Source organism: Mustelus asterias, chromosome 19, assembly GCF_964213995.1.
Source record: "Mustelus asterias chromosome 19, sMusAst1.hap1.1, whole genome shotgun sequence".
In the NCBI taxonomy this organism is placed as follows: Eukaryota; Metazoa; Chordata; class Chondrichthyes; order Carcharhiniformes; family Triakidae; genus Mustelus; species Mustelus asterias.
The window spans coordinates 43,953,057-43,971,420 of record NC_135819.1 but is presented as its reverse complement, the minus strand read 5'-3'; the positions used below and the strand labels follow the sequence as shown (position 1 = coordinate 43,971,420).

At 41.4% G+C, this 18,364-nt stretch overlaps 1 protein-coding gene across 50 annotated transcripts in view; it reads right to left on the bottom strand.

The window, feature by feature from the left end:
* Positions 1–18,364, bottom strand: part of LOC144507913 (uncharacterized) — a 157,630-nt gene that overhangs the window by 25,404 nt on the left and 113,862 nt on the right. For 36 of the 50 annotated variants that reach the window (XM_078235407.1, XM_078235429.1, XM_078235420.1 and 33 more), the window contains 14 exons: positions 17,861–17,920; positions 17,540–17,599; positions 16,620–16,682; positions 15,158–15,220; positions 10,747–10,806; positions 5,507–5,569; positions 4,814–4,873; positions 4,607–4,666; positions 3,105–3,167; positions 2,789–2,848; positions 1,931–1,993; positions 1,657–1,716; positions 1,386–1,442; positions 1,059–1,118 (listed from right to left, as the gene is read on the bottom strand). In XM_078235407.1, the coding sequence (XP_078091533.1) occupies positions 1,059–1,118; positions 1,386–1,442; positions 1,657–1,716; positions 1,931–1,993; positions 2,789–2,848; positions 3,105–3,167; positions 4,607–4,666; positions 4,814–4,873; positions 5,507–5,569; positions 10,747–10,806; positions 15,158–15,220; positions 16,620–16,682; positions 17,540–17,599; positions 17,861–17,920 (852 nt within the window). Of the gene's footprint in view, positions 1–1,058; positions 1,119–1,385; positions 1,443–1,656; positions 1,717–1,930; positions 1,994–2,788; positions 2,849–3,104; positions 3,168–4,606; positions 4,667–4,813; positions 4,874–5,506; positions 5,570–8,838; positions 8,899–9,908; positions 9,972–10,746; positions 10,807–13,369; positions 13,433–14,842; positions 14,903–15,157; positions 15,221–16,619; positions 16,683–17,539; positions 17,600–17,860; positions 17,921–18,364 lie in introns of all 50 variants that reach the window. The other 14 variants (XM_078235410.1, XM_078235408.1, XM_078235415.1 and 11 more) reach the window with 14 other exon arrangements.

Here is an 18,364-nt window from a genome sequence, read left to right as displayed (position 1 = left end):
GCTTGTGTTTGACAGTTCTAGAACTCTGCGCATGCGCAGTGGCTCCGATCGGGCAGTCTCCCCGTTTGCTGACCAGCTCAATTGCTGGCCAGCCCGGGGGACCCTTCTACTGCTGCCCCTCCAACACCCCCCACACGGCCGATCGCGGCCCCCATGACAATTCCTGACCCAGCCCCGACCACCCCTCCATCCAGGAGCGCCCTGATGTCCAGCCCATCCCCACCCAGCAGTGGCAATCCCCCCCCCCACCACAGAAGATGCCCCCCCGTCCCCCCCACTGGCCAACACCACCCCCCCACAACAGGAGGCAGACCCTCCCCAGCCCACTCCGATCACTGGCCTCCCTCCAGCCCAGACCGAACCCCATGCAGAGTGGCAGTGGGACCCCCCCCCCACCAACCGCCCCCTTGACCCTGCCCCCTTGGCACTGCCCAATGCCTGGTGGGCAGTGCCAATGCACCCCCTTGGCATGGACACTTTGCCCCTTGGGCAGTGCCGGGGGCACAGGCTGGCACTGCCAGGGTGCCCATGCCCAGAGGGCACCACCCCCTGCCCTGACCCCCTGGGGGGCCCCCAATTGCCCCCTTCACTCCAGCAGGGTAGTTCCCCGAACATGGGGAGCTACTCTAAACCCCAACGGCGTGAAATACTCCTGGCGGGGTGGGAGATGCTGTCGGACCTGGCAAGTTCCGTGCTGGGCCCAATAATGACATTTAAAACAGATTAAAATCACTTACCTGTCTTCCCATCGGTTTCTAGCGCGGTACCGACTGCGACCATTCTCTGGTTCTGGGAGACGCGCATGCGTCGGAACCCATGCGCGAATCCCGCAAAATGACCGACATGCGATTCTCCCATCCCACTGCTCCAAAAACACATGCACATCAGGATGGGATAATCGCCCCCCATGAGGTGTAGTTTTACATTACATCTTTCAGAAGGAATGGATCAGGCATGAACAAAATGGAGTGATAAGCTTCTACTGAGAGGGAGCTGAAGTTGAAAAGGGTACCTTATTTTAAAATTGTTCCCAGTGTGGAATGAAAAATATTACTCACCAGTTGTGGTGCCAATGGTTGAGCCAGTTGTTGTTGTTAGTGACACTGCTGTCGTTTCTTCTGGAAAATAGTGAAGATATTCAAAATCAAACATTCTAGCACAATTCCTAAGAATATTTATGTCATTTCACTGGATGATGATGTGATTTGTGCTGGATAAGTATATGCTAATCAGTGCAAATTCACAATACATCAGTCAAACAATAGTGGATCACTCAAACAGTACAAAGGCCAAAGACCTCAAACAAGGAGTAATTGGGGTGAAGCAGAAAGAACTGAAACAGTCCAAAGAATGTTCCATGTTCATGAATAGATGACCTCACTCACCAGTTGTAGAACTGGCAGTAGTCGGCCTAGATGTGGTGGTTGTCACTGTTGTTTCTTCTGAAGACAAACAAAATAATTCAGAATAATTGTGATCAGGGATCATATTGAGACAGTTTCAACCGAATCACAAACTAGAAGACAAATTCAAAGAGAGTTCACGGAAGGGTTTGAAAACCATTACGAGAAGTAACCATTCAGAGAGGATCCTGCATTATATACGTTCGCCTCTTTCACCTGTAACACCTTGTCATTATATAATGAAGAAACTTACCAGTTGTGGTACCACTAGTGGAGCCAGTTGTAGTTGGTGGCACTGTTGTAGTTGTTACCTCTGAAAACAATTAATAATGTTCAAAATTCCTAAATGTGCTTTAATAGACTTTCACAAGAAGACAATCTTACTTGTATTGAGGCAAAATGATTATATATTAGTGCAAAATGAAAAAGAGAAAGATATTGAAGGAGGAAGTAATTGAGTTTATGGCTAAAAATACTGAATGAAGGAAAATAATCTTTTGTGTTCATTGATAGAAAACTTGACTCACCAGTTGTGGAACGGGCAGTAGACTCAGATGTGGTGGTGGGCACTGTTGTTGAAGTTGTTTCTTCTGAAGAGGAGAGAAATTATTTACAAGCACAGCACAGAATTTTGAATGGAACAGTATTGTGACAGTATCAAAAGAAATATTAATTATTACACAAATTAAAAGAGTATTAAATTAAAACTCACTACAAGTTTGAAAATACTTCCACAGATCCCCAATCGGTGAATTCTCCACAATATAAAAGGTCTTTCCTTCTACACGAACGGCAAGTTTTCCACTACCGAATTACAGTTTTACAGAATTACAGGGGGTTGGAAGGCCAGCGATCAGGAGACCGGCAATGGTCGGGGGGGGGGGAGGAAACGGAGCCACTGCGCACGCGCCAATCTCTGCACTGACAGAATGATGCATGCACAGTAGCCCGCTCAGCACTATGCTGTTGGCCTCTCAGGTGGGAATAGGCACTGCCCCCTGTTTTCCAGAGAGAATCATGTTGAGGCACTCTGCAGTGCTCAGAGTGTTGGACATTCGCTCTGGTAAGTTTGCCAAAAAAAAACCCAGCAGGAATTACTCCAGTTTTCCCGCATGTTGGGAACATAGATTTTTTCTGGGAGAATCCCGACCAAAGTGTCTGACCTCAATGGTCAGTATTGAAGGAAGTTTTACTGTTATAATTTAAATAAATCAAAACCAGATTTCTTAAATAGTTAATCAAATAGTCTGTTCCTGCTTGAGGACAGAGGTTAAGTTACTGGAAGTGTAAAGGAATGGGCTGTCACTGTCAATAAGCTGGATGTGAAAAATAACACTTGTGTCTGATGCCTTTTGCTATTTTACACTGAAGAAACCAGCACTCACCAGTTGTGGAGCCAATGGTCAAGCCAGTTGTAGTTGGTTGCACTGTTGTAGTTGTTAACTCTGAAAAATATTAAAGATGTTCAAAGTCACAGAATTCTGATCGATTTCCTGAAAATTATTTATGAATTTTCAAAAGACGACAACATGGTTTGTGCCAAATCAACACAAAGAAAATAATTAGGGGTAAATTTACAATGCATTATTTAAAAAACTATTAGAAGAACAATCTTGAAATGGAATGTCATTGAGTTTATAGCTGAAAATACTGAAATAGGGAAATAATTTTCCATGTTCATTGATAGAAAACTTCACTCACCAGTTGTGGAACTGGCAGGAGACTCAGATGTGGTGGTTGGCACTGTTGTTGAAGTTGTTTCTTCTGAAGAGGAGATAAATTATTTACAACCAGAACACAGAGCATGATTTCCGATTTTCACCATCCCTCACTGATGATGTAATCATGTTCACCCCCATAATGGGTGTGAACCTCAGTTCAGTACATTTGAATATATTTTCATATCATTGAACTCTCCCACCCCGTCGTGTATTAACCCCTCACCATAATTTCAAACCTCGATGGCGTTTACAACAGGTTCACCCAGATGTGAACCCGGCACAGGTTAGTACTGCCAGGTTGGCATCATGCCCATACCAACCTGACAGTGCCAAACCATGGCAGTGCCAATGCTGGATCCTAGTGAAAGCCTCATGGGAGATGTGAGTGGGATTCAGTTATTTGTGTTGTGTGTGTGGTGGTGGGGGGGGGGGGGGGGGGGGGCGGGGCTGGAATGAGTGTGAGAGCTGTGGATGACAGTGGCAGCTGTTTGGGTGGATGGTTCTTTCTGAGGATGGGGGTCCAATGCTGGTGATGTTCGGGAGCAAAGAGGGTGCCGGCATTGCCAGTTTGGTGGAAGAGGGGCTCTGATTGCAGGTTTGGAGGAGGGGTGCCAGCTCTGATCCTGGGGAGGAATGCTGTCACTGTTTGTGGCAGAGGGATGGGAGGGTGAAGAGGAGCCTGAGACCTAGATGATGAGGACGGGGAGGTTACTTTCTCCTCTGATCAGGGCACCCTTTAAACATGTCACCCCAATCTCAGTGCAGCCAGACTTTACCGGCATGTGTAAGCCCTGCCTATTTACATAAAGGCATGAAACACGCCCACTTGTTTTGTTTTCACAGAGTCATAAGATCTGGAGACAAAACTGATCCACACACAGATCCTGACACTTTGCCAAATCCTGGCAAAATCACCCCTATTGAGCACATCCACATCCAAGATAGTGTTGACTCTTAAAATACTCATACACATGGAGCTTCTAATGGAACTTTAGGTCAGAACACAACATTATCCTCCATGCAACAATGGCACATATTGAAATGTGGATGTGACAACAATGTGGAAACTAAGCTCTTCCTCTCAGTTATTCAACAGCTCAATATCTGCTGACCCATCGGGAGACAAGGCCTGATTATCCAGATAATAAAGAACTGCAATTAACTGAAGCTCATCACTACCATACAAATTATAATTCACGGTGATGCCTAGCATGCTCTGACTTGCTGCGTGAAATTTCAGAATTTCTTCTGTTATGAAGAATAAAGCCGACTTCTATTGAGGAGATTTCACTGTTAAATTTTAAATGAATCGAAACAAGATTTTTTTCAATAGATAATTCAAAAGCCTGCTTCCTCCAGCAGGAATGGACTCAGTTATTGGAAGCGTAAACCAATAGATATTCACTGTCAATGAGATGAGAGTGAAAAATAACACTTGTGTCTAAGACCTTGCTATTATTCGTTGAAGAAACCAGCACTCACCAGTTGTGGAGCTACTGGTCGAGCCAGTTGTAGTTGGTGACACTGTTGTAGTTGTGCCCTCTGAAAGACAATAATCACAATCAAAATGGCCTCATGTCAAGCAGGAGGAGGTAATGTGCTTCATGGCGGGGGTAATACTGAAATGGGGAAAAAACATTTTTGTGTTAATCGAGTTGCGAATGTGTATTGAAATAAGGAATCACTCACCAGTTGTGGAACTGGTAGTCGTCTCACTTGTGCTGCTTGTCCCTGTTGTTGTCGTTGATTCTACAGAACAACAAACAAAACTGTTAAAAACCGATATATCCAACTCGAATGGAAAGCTTTGAGGGAATTCACCAACTTGCAGCAAATTCCATAATTTAAATGAGAGTTTGCAAATATTAAATATGTGTTCAATTCATCTGCTGCCTGATATGACCCAAAGGCTCAACAACCAAGGAATTATTGTTGTTGTGCAGTCATGTTCAAAGTGGGTATAGCATCAATCCACTTGGGCAGAGACGGATTCCAGAAGAGCAATGTGAAATTATATCCCTTGAATGTTGCTTCAAGCATAAACATTGATCAGAATCCTAAAGGGAAATCTTAACTCATCTTTGAAATAACACAGCAACAACTTTTATTTCACCAGCGTGTGCACACAAGATCCCGCTGGAATGTCTAATCCAGTAGCCAAGAGATCAGTACAGTGCTGTCCTTCCTCAGAAGAACACTACAAGATCAAACTGGATTCCAAGCACAAGGCTCAGGAGGTGGACTTGATCCCACCATTTTCTGATGCGAGAATGTGAAAAATGAAGCAAACCTGACAGAGGGGTTTTCACTGACCAGGGGTTTGAGGTGTAATAGCATTCTTACTTTTAATTACTTGCAGGCGTTTATGAAGACAACACTTACCAGGTGTGGAGCTGGCAGTAGAAGTGACTGTGCTGGTTGTCTCTGTTGATGTTGTTGTTGTTTCTGAAGGAAAACAAAGACTTTCACAATTGGTTCACACAACTTGAATCAGGACAGTATTGAAAGAGTTAAAACATGAGTCAGCAGGGAATACATGAGAGAATGTGCAGAAAAGATTAAAGCCTTTTCCTACAGGGGCCCAATTGGATATTAGCGAGTCATTTTATACATTGTGTATTCCATCTGAACCACTGACAAGCTCTCCATCAGAAGAGTATCACTGTGAAAGATTGAATTTGGAACACTGATTCCAGTCTCCCTTTATGGTCTCAGACTGTGCTGACAAATGGAATACATTGAAAGCTTAAAAGGGGATTCAGACTCAAACACAATGATACCCTGCACAAAATAGTGATTACTCTGTTATTCAATAAACGACTACCTGCATTTTGATCTGGAGAAATTTCCCATTTATCAAGGTGTACAGCTCAATATTCAAAGATGATTATCACCTTAACTGAATACACTGTTGCCGAGTGGTTTCATGTTATCTTTAATTTAGTTTCACGATCTAGTTACCATTTTATGATACGTCCTGAACACAGACAGGAGAGGCAGATCTTAAGATTTATTTCAACCAAGTGTGTGCTCTCAGGTGGCTTTTGAAATAAATCAAAACAAAATTCTGGTCAACATTGATGCCAATAAACACTGCCTTCTGGCTGGAATGGAAGAATATATACCGGAAGAGAAAGACTTTCACAGACAAGGAGCTGACGATGTAATGAAACCGCTTGTATCTAAGTCCTTGCAATGCATAATGAAAGAGAAATCACTCACCAGTTGTGGAACCAGTGGTTGAACCAGTTGTTGTTGGTGACACTGTTGTACTTGTTAACTCTGAAAAATATTAAAGATGTTTGAAGTCACAGAATTGGGACTGAATTCCTTAAGAATATTTTGCAATTTCATACAAGACAAAATGGTTTTTGTCAAATAAAATCAAAGAATGTAATTAAGGGCAAAATAATAGTGCATCATTCAGAAATGATGTTTAAATAGGAAGTAATTCAGATTTAGCTGAAAATACTGAACCCTGGAAAATATTTTTTACATTCATTAATAGAAAACTTCACTCACCAGTCGTAGAACGGGCAGTAAACTCAGATGTGGTGGTGGGCACTGTTGTTAAAATTGTTTCTTCTGAAGAGGAGAGAAATTATTTACAACCACCGCACAGAATTTTGAATTGGAACAGCATTGAGACAGTTTCAATAGAAATATCAATGATTACACAAATTGATACCCTTCACTACAGGTTTCAGAACTCTTCTACAGATCCCCATTCAAATTCACAATATAGAGTGTTTCTCCTTCCATTCAAGTGACATGTTATCCTTACATAATTACAGAAATGTTACAGTACAGAAGGAGGCCACTTGGCCCATCGCGTCAGCACTGATTGGGTATCAAGTGGGTAGCTATCCTCAAGATCACCACTACATGTGTGTCTACTGCCAGTGCCACAACCGGTGAATGAAGTTTTCTTTTAATGAACATAAAGATTATTTTCGCGAGCTCAGTATTTTCAGCTATGATCTCAAACCAGCACTGACCAGTTGTGAGAGGGAGTGTGCAGAAAAGATTAAAGCCTTTCCCTAAAGATGCCCAATTGGATATTATAGCATGTCATTTTATAGGTTGTATATTCTGGGGGGCCGGTGATCGGGAGGCCAGCAGCGTGGGGCCACTGTGCATGTGCCAACGCTGCCACTGACAGATCAGCACACGATGTGGAGATGCTGGCGTTGGACTGGGGTAAACACAGTAAGAAGTTTAACAACACCAGGTTAAAGTCCAACAGGTTTATTTGGTCAGCACATGTGCAGTGGCCCACTCAGTGCCATGCTGCTGACCTCTCCAGGGGAAGAGGCCCTGCTCCCAGCTTTTTTGCATGAATCACACGATGGCACTCTATGATGCACAGAGTGTGGGAGATTCATTTTGAAACTCCCGCTGAAAAAACCAGCGAGATTTACTTTAGTTTTAACGCAAATGTGACACTTTATTTGGGAGAATCTAAACAAGTGGCAAATGTTCCACTACCAAATTACAAAGTTGTCTTGGTACAGGATTAGGCCATTTGGCCCATCGTGTCAGCACCCGGGTGGGAACCATGTTGGTATCACTTTTCAATGTCATATCTCAGACACTGAATAAATCCAGAACATCTACATCCCAGACAACGACTGTTAAAATACTTGTGGACCTTGAACGCCAATTGGAATGTTAGGGCGGCACGATTAGCGCTGCTGCATCACAGTGCCAGGGATCCAGGTTCGATTCCCTGCTTGGGTCACCGTCTATGGGTTTCCTCTGGGTGCTCCGGTTTCCTCCCACAGTCCAAAAGACGTGCTGGTTAGGTGCACTGGCCTTGCTAAATTCTCTCTGTGTACCCGCACAGGCGCCTGAGCGTGTCGACTAGGGGATTTTCATAGTAACTTCATTGCAGTGTTAATTTAAGCCTACTTGTGACTAATAAATATACTTTACTTTAGATCAGAACAAAATATTATTCTTCCTGCAACATTTGGCACAGATTGAATTGTAATCATGGCAACAATGTGAAGACTCACTTCTACTCTCTGAGCTGAGAGCTGAGAGCTTCTATTCTCAGCTATTCAACTCAATATCTGCTGATCCATCTCGAGACAATTCCTGATTATCCAGATAATAAAAATGCATGTCACTGAAGCTCATCACCACGGTATAAATAATCATTCCTGGTGATCTCTTGCATGCTCTGCAAAATTGTGAAGTGTCTTCCTCCGCTGTCAAAAAAGGCACTGACCTCAACTGTCACTTTGAAGGATATTTTTCAGTTATATTTTAATAAACCAAAACAAGTACCAGAATCCTCCAATGTTGTACACCCCACCACCACTACCAATGAGGAGAATTTGGTGCTGAGCCAAATCTCCATTCCATTGGGACTGGGAAATCTCAACCTTGAGCGAGGTCGGAGAATCCCACCCCAGATTTCTCCAAAGGTTAAATGAAAAACATCTGTCCAGGAAGAGGAATGGGTTAAGTTGCTGGAAGTGTAAAGGAATGGACTGTCACTGTCAATGAGATCAAGTTGAAAAATAAGACTTGTGTCCAAGTCTCAGAAGCCTGAGGAAAGTTGGCATGTCAGCTACGACTCTCACCAACTTTTACAGATGCACCTTGCAGATGGCGGTAATATGAGTCACAGGGATGGGCTGAAATTGTGAAAAACATTTTTGAGTTCACAGAATTGCGAATGTGTACTGAAAGAATGAATCGCTCACCAGTTGTGGAACTGGCAGTTGTCTCAGTTGTGCTGCTTGTCCCAGCTGTTGTTGTTGATTCTACAAGAGAACAAACAAAACCATTAAAAAACGATATGTCCAACTCGAACAGGAAAATATCCAACTCGAACAGGAAAGTTTTTGGAGAATTGTCCAACTTGTAGCAAATTCCATCATTTAAAAGAGAGTTTGCAAATATTTAATACTAAATGTATTCAATTCATCTGCTGCCAGAAATGACCCGAAATGCTCAACATTCTCGGCATTATCTTTGTGCAGTCACTGTTAAAATATTTGTAAGGTGTCAATCCACTTGGACAGGGTCCAATTACAGAAAGAACAATCCAAAATTCTTTCCTTTGAGATTTTGTTTCAAGCATGAACATTAATCAGCATCTTAAAGAGAGAACACAATTCATAATTGAAAGAATGCAGCAACAACAGTCATTTCGCCAGCGTGTGCGCAATAGTTCCTGACAGATCGTCTCATCCAGCATCCAAGACATCAATCCAGTGCTTTCCTTTCTTAGAAGAACACTAAGATCCAGTTAGCACTGCTGCCTCACAGCGCCAGGGACCCGGGTTCAATTCCAGCCTTGGGTCACTGTCTGTGCAGAGTCTGCACGTTCTCCCGATGTCTGCTTAGGTTTCCTTCCACAGTCCAAAGATGTGCAAGTTAGTTGGATTGGCCAAGCTAACTTGACTCTAATGCCGGAATTTTACCGGCATGCCCGTCCCAAAATCAGGCAGGCAAGGCTCGCAGAACGGCATTCTTGTTGGCCTCGGGCACGATGTTACGAGCCTTGGACAGGTGAGGTGGTAAAATTCCGGCATAAGTGTCAGGGAGACTAGCAGGGTAAATAAGTGGGGTTATGGGAATAGGGTGGTATTGTTGTTGGTGCAGGCCCGACTGGCCTCCTACTGCACTGTAGGGATTCTATGATTCTATTTTCTGGTGTGAGAATATGAAGAATGAAGAAGACTGACAGAGGGGTTTTCGCTGTCCAGGGCATTAAGTTTTTTTGCATTCTTAGTTTTAATTATTCCACAAATGAAAAAAAAACACTTACCAGGTGTGGAGCTGGCAGTAGAAGTGGCTGTGCTGGTTGTCTCTGTTGATGTAGTTGATGTTTCTGAAGGGAAACAAAGACTTTCACAATCAACTCACACAACTTGAATCAGGACAGGATTGAAAGAGTTAAAACATGAGTCAGCAGGGAATACATGAGAGAATGTGCAGAAAAGATTAAAGCCTTTTCCTACAGGGGCCCAATTGGATATTAGCGAGTCATTTTATACATTATGTATTCCATCTGAACCACTGACAAGCTCTCCATCAGAAGTGTATCACTGTGAAAGACTGAATTTGGAACACTGATTCCAGTCTCCCTTTATTGTCTCAAACTGCGCTGACAAATAGAATACATTGAAAGCTTAAAAGGGGATTCAGACTAGAACACAATGATACCCTGCACAAAATAGTGATTACTCTGTTCTTCAATAAACGATTACCTGCATTTCGATCTGGAGAAGTTTCCCATGTATCAAGTTCTACAGCTCAATATTCAATAATGATTATCACCTTAACTGAATACACTGGTGCCAAGTGGCTTAATGTTTTGTTTAATTTAGTTTAACATCTAGTCACCAGTAGAAGTTACGTTCCAAGAGAGAGGAGGGGCTGATTTCAAGATGATGTATTCAATCAAGTTTGTGCTTTCTGGTGGCTTTTGAAATGAAACAAAACTTTGGTCAACATTGATGCCAATAAACACTGCCCTCTGGCTGGAATGGAAGAATACACTGGAAGAGGAAGGCAACAGACTTTCACAGACAAGGAACTGACGATGTAATGAAAGCGCTTGTATCTAAGTGCTTGCAATGCATAATGAAAGAGAAATCACTCACCAGTTGTGGAGCCAGTGGTTGAGCCAGTTGTTGTTGGTGACACTGTTGTACTTGTCAATTCTGAAAAATATGAGAAGGTGTTCAAAGTCACAAAATTCTGACTGAATTCCTCAATAATATTTGTGCATCTTCAGCATAAGACAATATGGTTTGTGAAATCAAATGAAAGAAAATAGTTAAGGGAAAAGTTACAATGCATCATGACCTCGAAATAGGAAGTAATTGAGTTTATAGCTGAAAATACTGAACCTGGGAAAATTATTTTTCAAGTTTCATGTTCATTTATAGAAAACTTGACTCACCAGCTGTGGAACTAGCAGTAGACTCAGACGTGGTGGTTGGCACTGTTGTTGAAGTTGTTTCTTCTGAAGAGGAAACAAGTTATTTACAACCACAGCCCAGAATGTTGAATTGAGACAATATTGTGAGAGTTTTAAGGGAAATATTATGTATTATACAAGTTATAAAGAGTTAATTATTGAATTTGAAAATTCTTCTGCAGATCCTCAATCAGACTGCCATAATAGAGTGTTTCTTCCTTCTACACAAATGACAAACTTTTTCCACAACAGAAATACAGAAGAATCATTATGGTACAGGAGGAGGCCACTTGGCCCATCTAGTCAGCAACACAGTTTGAAGCACATGGGTATCATTTTCAAGGTCACATTTGAGACAATGAACACATGCAGCACATCTACATCCCATACTGTGGTGACTATTAAAGTTTTTATCTGGCAGTAGGGGTACTTCAGTTGCAAGCAATAAAAGAACTAACTTTAGAAAGTAAATCAAAGAAAAAGGATTAATAAAGAAATTTCATTACGCCAACAGTTGGGGCCACACAAGCTCCCCTCAATTCCCATCTGCTTCTTATGTATCACAGGTCAGCTGATCCTCTGACCCTCACAGCATGTTACCATTAGTTGCATTATAACAAATCCAATGTTATCATTGGTTACAATATAACAAAATACTGGTGGACCTTGAGTGCCTAATGGAATTTCAGAATGGAACAAAATATTACACTTCATGCATCATTTGGCAAAGATTGAAATGTGGATGTGACAACAATGTGGAATCTCACAGCTTCTACTCTCAGTTATTCAACATCTCAATACCTGCTGACCCATCTGGAGCCAATTCCCGCAAATGCAGATTCTGAAAGCATAATTCACTCAATCTCATCACCACCGTATAAATTATTATTCATGGTCATCTTGAGCATGCTTTGAGTCTGTGCATGAAACTTTGAAATGTCTTCCTTTGGTAAGTAAAAAGGGGCTGACCTGAATGGTCACTATGGAGGATATTTTTCAGTTATATTTTAACTAAAATCGAAACAAGGACCAGAATCCTCCGATGTCATACATCTCACCACCACTACATGGTGTTCAGCCAAATGTCCATTCACTGAAGTGGAACTGGAGAATCCCACCCCAGATTTCTTCAAAGGTTAAATGAAAAACCTCTGTCCAGGAGCAGGAATTGAACACGTTGCTGGAAGTGTAAAGGAATGGACTTTCACTGTCAATGAGATGAAGTTGAAAAGTAACACTTTCCTGTGTCTAAGGCCTTGCGATTATACACTGAAGAAACCAACACTCACCAGTTGTAGAGCTACTGGTCGAGCCAGTGAGAGTTGGTGACACTGTTGTAGCTGTACTCTCTGAAAGACAATAATCACATTCAGAACCACAAAACTCCAATGGAATTATAAAACACGCTTTAATGGTGATTCACCACAAGACAACTGGACAGATGTGGAGCATGAGATAAATATTTCTATCACATTACAACTCTGAAAATCAAAACAGCCTCATGTCAAGCAGAAGGAGGGAATATGATAGACAGAAATGGGCTGAAATTGGAAAAAAAACATTGTGTTAATGGAATTGTGAATGTGTATTGAAAGAAGGAATCACTCACCAGTTGTGGAACTGGCAGTCGTCTCACTCGTGCTGCTTGTCCCTGTTGTTGTGGTTGATTTTACCGAAGAACAAACAAAACCATTAAGAACTGATATATCCAACCCAAATGGGAAAGGTTTGGGAGAAGTTACCAACTCGCTGCATATTCCATCATTTAAAAGAGAGTTTGTAAATATGAAAATGAATTCAATTCATTGGCTGCCTGATATCACCCAAAATGCTCAACAGCCAAGGAATTCTTATTGTTGTGCAGTCACTGTTGCAATGTGGGTAAGGTGTCAATCAACTTGGGCAGAGTCCAGTTACAGAAAGAGCAATGTGAAATTAATTTCCTTGAAATGTTGCTTCAAGTATAAACATTGACCAGCCTCCTAAATATAAAACCTAACTAATCATTGAAATAATGCAGCAAGAACTTTTATTTCACCAGCGTGTGAACACAAGATCCCAATGGAATGTCTAATCCAGCCTCCAAGACAACAGTCCTGTACATTTTTTCCTCGGAAGAATACTATAAGATCAGACTAAACTTTGTGCTCACGGCTCTGGAGGTGGACCTGATCCCACCATGTTCTGATGTGAGAACGTGAATGAAGTAAAGCTGACAGAGGGGTTTTCAATACCAGGGGTTTAAGGTGTAATTCCATTCTTACTTTTAATTACTTGCAGGCATTAAAGAAGACAACACTTACCAGGTGTGGTACTGGCAATAGAAGTGGCTGTGCTGGTTGTCTCTGTTGATGTTGTTGTTGTTTCTGAAGGAAAACAAAGACTTTCACAACCAACTCACACAACTTGAATCAGGACAGGATTGAAAGAGTTAGGACATGGGTCAAATAACAAAGAAAAGTACAGCACAGGAACAGGCCCATCGGCCCCTGAAATCTGTGCTGATCACGATGCCCTAAATAAAAAGAAAACAACCTTTGGCCCTTACTTGGTCTGTATCCCTCTATTCACGTACCCATCTAGATGCCTCTTAAATGTTGCTTATGTGCCCGCTTCCACTACCTCCTCTGGCAGCGAGTTCCAGGCACTCAACACTCTGCATGAAAAACCTCCCCCCGTACATCTCCCTTAAACTTTCCCCTTCTTACCTTGAACCTGTGCCCCCTTTCCTACTTCAATACATTGACATTTCCTAGAGCTTTCACACATCTATCTCTGTCCTCAACATCTGTCATGTCCTTCTTGGTGAATACCGATACAAAGTACTCATTAAAGATTTCACCCACTTCCTGTGGCTCCACGCATAACTTCCCTCCGTTGTCCTCGAGTGGGCCTTCTCTTTCTCTTGCTATCCTCTTACTCCTAATATGTGCATAAAAATTCTTGGGATTCCTCTTGAACCCGTTTGTTAAAGACAATTCATGGCTCCTTTCAGCCCTCCCGATTCCATGTTTAAGTTCCTTCCTACTTTCACTGTACTCCACAAGGGATTCATCAGTTTTTCGATGCCATACCTATCATATGCTTCCTTTTCTCTTTTGACTTTGCAGGGAATGAGAGAATGTGCAGAAAAGATTAAAGCCTTTTCTTACAGATGCCCAACTGGACATTAATGTGTCATTTTACACATCATATATTCCATCTGAACCATTGACAATCTCGCCATCAAAAGAGCGTCACTGTGAAAGATTGAATTTGGAACACTGATTCCAGTCTCTCTTTATGGTCTCAAACTGTGCTGAGAAATAGAATACATTGAAAGCTTAAAAGGGGATTCAGACTAGAACACAATGATACCCTGCATAATAGTTACTCTGTTATTCAATAAATGATTATCTGGATTCGGATCGAGAGAAATTTCCCATGTATCAAGTTGTACAACTCAATATTCAATGATGATTATCACCTTAACTGAATACACTGGTGCCAAGTGGTTTCATGTTATGTTCCAATTAGTTTTACTGCCTAGTTACCAGTTTAAGATATGTTCTGTACACGGAGACAGGAGAGGCACATTTCAAGAAGATTTATTCAATCAAGTTTGTGCTTTCAGGTGGCATAACTGAAACAAAACTTTGGTCAGCACTGATGCCAATAAGCACTGCCCTCTGATTGGAATGGAAGAATACACCGGAAGAGAAAGACTTTCACAGACAAGGAGCTGACGATGTAATGACTAAGTCCTTGCAATGCATAATGAAAGAGAAATCACTTACCAGTCGTGGAGCTAGTGGTTGAGCCAGTTGTTGTTGGTGACACTGTTGTACTTGTTAACTCTGAAAAATATTAAAATGTATTCAAAGTCACAAAATTGTGACTCAATTCACAAAGAACATTTATGCATTATCAAGCTAAGGTGATATGATTTGCACCAAATAAAACAAAGAAAATAATTGAGTGCAATAATACTGCACATTTGTCAAGAACTAATCAGACGAAGATCTTGAAGAAGGAAGTAACTGAGTTTATCCTGAAAATACTGAAATAGTAAAAATATTTTTTTGTGTTCATTGATAGAAAACTTGACTCACCAGTTGTGGAACGGGCAGGAGACTCAGATGTGGTGGTGGGCACTGTTGTTGAAGTTGTTTCTTCTGAAGAGGAGATAAATTATTTACAACCACAGCACAGAATTGTGATTTGGGACAGTATTGAGAGAGTTTTAAAAGAAATACCAGTTATTACACAAATTAATATCCTTCCATTAGCGTTCAAGAACACTTTTACAGATTCCCAAACACTGACCCTGCCATAATATGAAGTGTGTTTCCGTCTCAACAAGTGTAAAGTGTTCCACTACAGATTTACTCAATTGTCTTGGTTCAGGATTAGGTCATTTGGCCCATCGTGTCAGCAGCCAGCTGGGAATCATGAGTGTATCAGTTTCAAGGTCGTATTTGAGACACTGAAAGCATCCAGCACACCTACATGCCGGACAGTGGTGACTGTTAGAATACAGGTGGATCTCAAGTGCCTCATGGAACTTCAGACTGGAACAAAATATTATCGTTCGTACAACATTTGGCAAAAGTTGAATTGCAAGTGTGACAACAATGTGCAAACTCTCAGTTATTGAACAGCTCAATATCTGCTGACCCATCTCGAGACAATTCCTGTTTATCCAGATAATTAAAATGCATTTCACGGAAGCGCATCATCACTGTATAAATAATCATTCATGGTGAACTCTAGCATGCTTTGAGTTTCTATCAAAATTGTGAAGTGTCTTCCTTCATTACAAAGAAAGGGACTGACCTCAATGGTCAACATTAAGGAAATTTTTCAGTTGTATGTTAAATAAATCAAAACAAGACCAGAATCCTCCGAAGTTGTACACCTCACCACCACTACCAGCGAGAGGGGAGAATTTGGTGCTCAGCCAAATCCCCATTCACTGAAGTGGGGCTGGAGAATCCCAATCTCAAGTGAGGTCGGCGAACCATGCTCAAGATTTCTTCAAAGATTAAGTGAAAAACATTTGTCCATGAGCAGGAATGGATCAAGTTGCTGGAAGTGTAAAGGAATGGACTTTCATTGTCAATGAGATGAAGTTGAAAAATAAGAATTGTGTCTCAGGCCTACACACTGAAGAAACCAGCACTCACCGGTTGTGGAACTACTGGTCGAGCCAGTTATAGTTGGTGACACTGTTGTAGTTGTTCCCTCTGAAAGACAATAATCACAATCAAAACAGTCTCGTGTCAAGCAGGAGGAGGTAATATGCTTCATAGTGAGGATGCTGAAATGGGGAAAAACATTTGTGTGTGAATAGAATTGTGAATGTGTATTGAATGATACAGAAATAGTGAAAATACATTTGCCAAATATGATTTGCGCCAAATAAATCAAAGAAAATAATTAAGGTAAAATTGCTGCACGAGTCAAAACACTAATCAGACAAAGATCTTGAAGATGGAAATAATTGAGTGTGAAGCTGGAAATACTGAAATTGTGAAAATAAATTTGTGTTCATTAATAGAAAACTTGACTCACCAATTGCGGAACTGGCAGGAGACTCAGATGTGGTGGTTGGCACTGTTGTTGAAGTTGTTTCTTCTGAAGAGGAGAGAAATTATTTACAATCACTGCACAGAATTTTGAATTGGGATAGTATTGGGACAGTTTAGTTATTACATAAAGTAAAAGAGTGTTCACTATGTGTTTGAGAACTCTCCTACAAATCTCCAATCAATTACCCTGCCATGATATAAAGTGTGTTTCCTTCTACACGAGAGACAAGTTCTCCACTATAGAATGACAGAATTGCTACGGTACAGAAGGAGGCCACTTGGCCCATTGCAGCAGCACCCAATCGGATATCATGTGGCTATCTTTCCTCAAGGTCACAATTGTGAAACCAATCGCATCCAGAACATCTACATCCAAAACACTGGTGACTCTGGAAATACTAGTTGTCTTTGAACACCGAATGTAACTTCAGACTGGAACACAACATTACCCTTCATGAAACATTTGGCTCAGTTCGAAATGTGGATGTGAGAACAAGTGGAAACTCACAGCTTCGACTGTCAGTTATTCAACAAACCCATCTGGAGACAATTCCTGTCTGTCCAGATAATAAGAGCAGAATTCACTGAAGATCACCAACACCGTATCAAAAAACTCATGGTGTGTCCTGACTTTCTGGCTGAAATTTCAAAAAGTCTGTTTACAATAAAAATAAAGGGTCTGACCACAATGGTGAATCGTAAGGAAGCTTTATAATTATATTTTCAATAAATCAAAACCAGATTTCTTGAATTGTTAATCAAATAACCTCTGTCCACAAGCACGAATAGACTAAGTTACCAGAAGTGTAAAGAAATGCACTTTCACTGTCATCAAGCTGGATGCAGATAATAACACTTGTGTCTGACGCCTTACTATTATAGACTGAAGAAACCAGCACTCACCAGTTGTGGAGCTGCTGGTGGAGCCAGTTGTACTGGTTGACACTGTTGTAGTTGTTCCCTCTGAAAGAGAATAATCACATTCAAAACCACAAAACGTCAATGCAATTCCTAAACATGCTTTAATGAAGATTCATCACAAGACAACTGGATAGATATGCAACATTAAATATATGTTTAGATTTCATTACATCTCTGAAAATGAAACCAGCCTCGTGTCAAGGAGACAAAAGTCATATGCTTCACAATGAGGGTGCTATTATTGAGAAAACATCTTTGTGCTAATAGGATTGCGAATGTGTATTGAAATAAGGAAACACTCACCAGTTGTGGAACTGGCAGTCGTCTCAGTTGTGCTGCTTGTCCCTGTTGTTGTCGTTGATTCTACAGAAGAACAAACAAACCGTTAAGAACCGATATATCCATCTTGAATGGGGGAGCTTTGAGAGAAATTACAAATTGGGTGCATTTTCCATCGTTTGAAAGAGAGTTTGTAAACATGAAATGAATTCAATTCATTGGCTGCCTGATATCACCCAAAATGCTCGACAGCCAAGGAATTATCATTGCTGTGCAGTCACTGTTGCAATGTGGGTAAGATGTCAATCAACTTGGGCAGAGTCCAATTACAGAAAGAGCAATGTGAAATCCATTTCCTTGAGATGTTGCTTCAAGCATAGACATTGACCAGCCTCCTAAATATAAAACCTGACTAATCATTGAAATGATGCAGCAAGAACTTTTATTTCACCAGCGTGTGCACACAAGATCCCGATGGAATGTCTAATGCAGCAGCCAAAACTCCAGTCCAGTGCTTTCCTTCCTCAG